We start from the raw sequence: 5,156 nt of genomic DNA on the forward strand, positions 1-5,156 counted from the left end.
TCGAAGTAAAAAGTGTTCATTTGATAAATTGATAGATATAAATAAATAACATATAAGAACTCAAGATATGTCTACATTACACGCCTTTTAGTAACTTTCGGCACAATGTAACAAAGCATTCGATGACATCCTTTGAAAGAAAACAGATCAGAAGAAAAAGATTGCATTTTATCTCTTCCTCTTCTTATTTCCATCAGTAGCACCCTTACGCGATCCACCAAAATCATTAGTGGTGTCAGCTGTATTTTGCTTCTTCGATCCCTTTCGGCCTCCAAAACCAAATTTTGAATTCTTACCGTCTCTTTTCTTCTGCGTCTTTCCCTTTCCAATGGCTTGCTTTGCCTTACCTCCAGACCGATCGCCTGGAGACACTCCGGGCCTTTTCTTCTTTGATCTCTCAAACACTTTTCCATCTTCAAAGCCCAAAACCTTATCTGCGTCATTGGGGCCATCAGCAAATCCACTCTGTTGTCTCTGCTTCCTCCATTTCTTAACAGATTCAATGTCATCCTTTTTCTGCTTGGCCCTTTCTTTCATCTTCTGTGCCTGAACCTCTTTGGATAATCTCTTTGCTTCCCTCGCCTTTCTTCTCTCTTCAGCCTCTTCCATCTTCTGCTTCTCAGCTAATAGCCGACCTTTCACCTTTTCCATATGACTATCTGCCTTCACCATTTCCGCATAATAATCGGCAGGTCTCAAGAAAGGAAGACCCATCGACTGAAGCTTCTCAAAGGCCTGTCTAGTTCCCTCCAATGCCTGTGTGTAAAACGATAGCTCTCGTGTCAAGTCGTCGTTCACATCTACTTCCTGCTCTTGATCAATATCAATGGAGAGTTTGTGCCTCCATTCAACATTCTCAGGCCAGCTTATGTCTCCAAGTTTATCTAATAGAGCATCTCTGTTATTCACTGCAGTTTTAGATGGTTCGGTTAATTTGACATCTTCTTCTGAATCTGATTCATACGGCGACATTTCTCCACTCAAATCTTCAGTTTCGCCGTCAATCATTGGATCATCATTAACCAAAGGCCCCTCCATTCAATCTATTCAAAATTACAAATATCAGAAAAGGGGAACAAACTACAGACCAAAATGCAAAACTATGATTTACTGTTTTCTTTAACACGAAAAACAGAAAATTAAATAACATCAAAGGGAAAAAGATTCCTCAGCCAAAGGCATTTATATTCAAAACATAATCTTATGATACATGAGCCAAAATACACCATAATATCGAAATAATATTAAAGGATCACAGAATATTCTTCGGCAGAAAACAGAGCAGAAGAATCTACATATACTTTATAATTTACAACTACAATTTGGACAAATAATTAAAGGGAAAAGAAAACACAAAGTACGAACAATGATACAACTAAAATACAAGCATAACAAAAAAAACTTAATAACTAAAAGCATATGATCAAATCAAGAACGTGTAAAGCTTAACAAGGCACAAACAAGAGCAAGTGAAATTCTAATAAAAAAATATAATTAAAATAAATAGAAGCGTAGAACACAATATTTTGAACTCAAATACCCATTCAAAACAAGCAAAAAATAGTTGAAAGCTAAATATTAATAAGATTAAGATTTCAGAACAAAGCTAACTCATTTGTGAGAACAAAAAGCATGAATTAGGGAGATAATACAAAGTGGAAAAGGATAGCGGAAGCGTGCAAGGACTAACCGTTTTCTACGCTGTCAGCGGATCAATCGTTTTTCAGGGTTTAGAAAGGGGTTTTGCGTTACACAGTTGTAAGAGACACTTTGATTGTGATTTACTGATTTCAGATAGACCCTAGTTTTTGTTTTTCTATTCTTTGTTTCGCTCAATGTGTTGTTTTAATCTAAAGCCCAAAACGGCAATTGGTTATTGCAAAAAGAGGCCCGTTTGGTGGGGGCGGGGAGGACAATTGGCTATTGTACCCCCCCATTTAAACCTATACCCCCCAAATTGTTGAAAATCTAATTTTATCCTTAAAAAATTCATAAAATTCATTTACTCTCAGTTAAAAAAAATTACCCAAAAATCTGACCTTCCTGAAATTTCCGGTAAGTTGCATCGAAATTTCCGGTAGTTATAATTGTTACCGGAAATTTGAAAAATGAAATTTCCGGTAGTTTTAATTTGAATACCGGATTTTTGAAATTTCCGGAAGCTACCGGAAATTTCAAATTTTTTTGAAATTTCCGGTAGTCATTTTTGGTTCACCGGAAATTTGGTTTTTTGAAATTTCCGGTAGTTAACCCGGAAATTTCAAAAATCCGGTACTTAATTTGTTTTTTTTTTTTTTTTTTTTTTTAATATGCTTTTAATTTGTTTGTTATTTTATTTGAATTGTTTTTTTGAACTAGGGATGGAAAACACACGACCAGTATTTATAGATTTAACTGAAGCATTTACAACTGATCAAATTTTTGAGTCACGAGAAGCTGTCATATCATGGGCAAGAGAGATAGGTCGACAAAATCGAGTAGCAGTTATCATTACTCGATCAGACGTAGAGACTGGAAAGAGAGGAAGAAAGACAAAAGTAATTCTTGGTTGTGATAGAGGTGGACAATATAAGTCAAATACAAATGACATAGGTACTTCAACTAAAAAGTGTGGATGTCCGTTTAAACTTAAAGCGAGACCACTGAAAAATGATGAAGGATGGATTATTAGTTTAATCTGTGGACTTCACAACCATGAGTTAGTAGCTACTTTTGAGAATAATGCATTTATGGGACGCTTAACAGAAGAAGATAAGAAACATGTTGACGAGTTGACAAAGTATCACGTTGCACCGAGACATATCTTGTCATCTTTGAGAGATCGAGATACGGAGAATGTGACTAGTATCTATCAAATTTACAAGCGACGAAGTACATACAGGAAGAATTTGATGGGACCTAGAACTGATATGCAACACTTGTTGAAGTTACTTGAAGCTGAGAAATATACTTGTTGGAGTAGGACTCATGAGGACTCCAACGTTGTGAGGGATATGTTTTGGACGCACACAGATTCCATAACTTTGCTTAACATGTTCCCTCTTGTATTGATCATGGATAGCACCTACAAAACCAACAAGTATAGGTTACCGTTGTTTGAAATTGTTGGTGTAACTTCAACTTGGTTGACATTTAATGTTGCATTTGCTTATATGGATTCTGAACGTCAAGACAACTTTTGGTGGGCATTGGAGAAGTTAAAAGAGTTGTTTTTTTCAAACACGCCATTTCCTCAGGTGATTGTGACTGACAGAGAACTGGCTTTAATGAATGCAATTAAAGTTGTATTTCCATCTTCAACAAATTTACTTTGTCAACTTCATATTAACAAAAATGTTGGAGCCAAATGCAAACAGTATATATTAAAGAAAGACATGCAAGAACCCATTCTTGAGTTGTGGAGGAAAATTGTTTATTGTTCTGAAGAGAAGGAGTACGAGGAACTTTTGCAAGTATTTGAGCAAGCATGTGTCGATAATATTATTTTCTTTGACTACGTCAGAGACACATGGTTGAATCCTCATAAGGAAAGATTTGTTGAAGCATGGACCAATCGAGTATTGCATCTAGGAAATACTACGACTAATAGGTATGTCATTAAAATTTCACATTTTGTATGATATATGATATATGATTTATGCATGATATATGATCATTACTTCACATTTTGTATTTTTTTTGTTTAAATATTAGGGTTGAGTCTGCTCATTGGTCATTGAAGAGATTTTTGGAACACAGTAAAGGAGATTTTTGTAAGGCATGGAATGGTATGAATGACATGTTGAAGTTTCAAATTATTAAGATCAAAGGTTCATTTGAGATAAGTAAAGGTCGCAAAGAGCATATACACAACAATCCATTCTTTGAGAAATTGACTTGGGTGGTATCCAAGAAAGCCTTAGGTGATATTGTTGAAGAATACAAGAGAGTCAGTTATGTCGGTAACGACAAAGATGTGTGTTGTTGTATACTTAGAAAGACTCATGGATTACCTTGTGCATGTGAGTTAGCAGGATACAAGATGAAAGGTGTTCCAATCCCATTAGATGCTGTTCATATACATTGGAGGAAATTAACCTTGAATAGTGATCAAGAGAATGACCAGTTGACAAATGATTCAGAGTTGGACATTACATCGGAGATGGATATAATTTGGAAAAAATGGAAAACACTTAATATTGCTGGAAGAAGGGCTTTAAAGAGCAAGTTGCGTGAAATAGCATATCCGGAGACAACATCAATGTGTGCACCAGTGGATAAAATCAAAACAAAAGGTGGTGTTAAGAAAAAAGGCAATAAGCCGAAGGGATATGACGTATATCGCGACCCATCATACTTTGAGCATGTTGATACTCAAGTCTCCCAGCAGGTATCCAAACAAGTCTCCCATCAAGCATCCAAACAAGTCTCCCACCAGGTTAAAAAATATTTCCACGAGTTTCCTTCTTTAATTCATCCATATATTGAAGACATAGTTAATGTTAAAGCAGATGGAAACTGTGGATATCGTGCTATTGCTGCTTTACTTGGTTATGGTGAAGAATACTGGAGCATTATACGTCGGCAGTTGTATACAGAGATTAAGTCCAAACCTGATTTATATGCTGCATTATTCAAGGAACGTTTGCAAGAAGTGACAGAGTCTTTACTTGTAACTGAGTTGGAAAACCAAGGTAATGAGAAGTGGATGACCATTCCTGATATGGGTTACGTGATAGCAACAAAATATAATCTCGTTCTTGTTACATTAGCAAAAACTTTTTGTTTGACTTTTTTCCCATTGAGGGGTGCACATAATGGAGATTTGTCACGTGATCGTGTTATCAGCATTGGTTTTGTTAACGAAAATCATTGGGTTCAAGTTAAATTGAAATCTGCATGTCCGTTACCACCACTTGCATGGCATTGGAAGAAGCATCGTAGCGATGAGTCTACATCATGGGCTATCGCTTATGCAGGACGTCTACAACATTGGGGTTCTTTAGATTTAGAAAATAATTCAGATTATATGTCTTTGGCAGATGATTGATACTTTTGAGTTGTATTTTGTTTTAAATGATATGATTGGCAGATGATTGATACTTTTGAGTTGTATTTTGTTTTAAATGATATGATTGGCAGATGAATAATAAATCGCTGAATAAATCGCTGAATAA

The 5,156-nt window shown here is 35.8% G+C and overlaps 1 protein-coding gene across 1 annotated transcript; it reads right to left on the reverse strand.

Annotated features, from left to right (window-relative positions):
- On the reverse strand, positions 1 to 1,832 carry LOC101508304 (probable rRNA-processing protein EBP2 homolog). The gene is made up of 2 exons (XM_004512409.3): positions 1,691 to 1,832; positions 1 to 1,043 (listed from the first exon to the last, which is right to left on the reverse strand). Exon 2 carries the CDS (start codon positions 1,036 to 1,038, stop codon positions 169 to 171), a length of 870 nt encoding a protein of 289 aa, XP_004512466.1. The 5' UTR covers positions 1,039 to 1,043; positions 1,691 to 1,832; the 3' UTR covers positions 1 to 168.
- Positions 1,833 to 5,156: the final 3,324 nt, after the last annotated feature.

Source organism: Cicer arietinum, chromosome 8 (genome assembly GCF_000331145.2).
Source record: "Cicer arietinum cultivar CDC Frontier isolate Library 1 chromosome 8, Cicar.CDCFrontier_v2.0, whole genome shotgun sequence".
Taxonomy (NCBI): Eukaryota; Viridiplantae; Streptophyta; class Magnoliopsida; order Fabales; family Fabaceae; genus Cicer; species Cicer arietinum.

What these genes read in the sequence shown, in the direction of transcription:
- LOC101508304 (XM_004512409.3), bottom strand. Translation starts at nt 1,038, where the DNA reads ATGGAGGGGCCTTTGGTTAATGATGATCCAATGATTGACGGCGAAACT.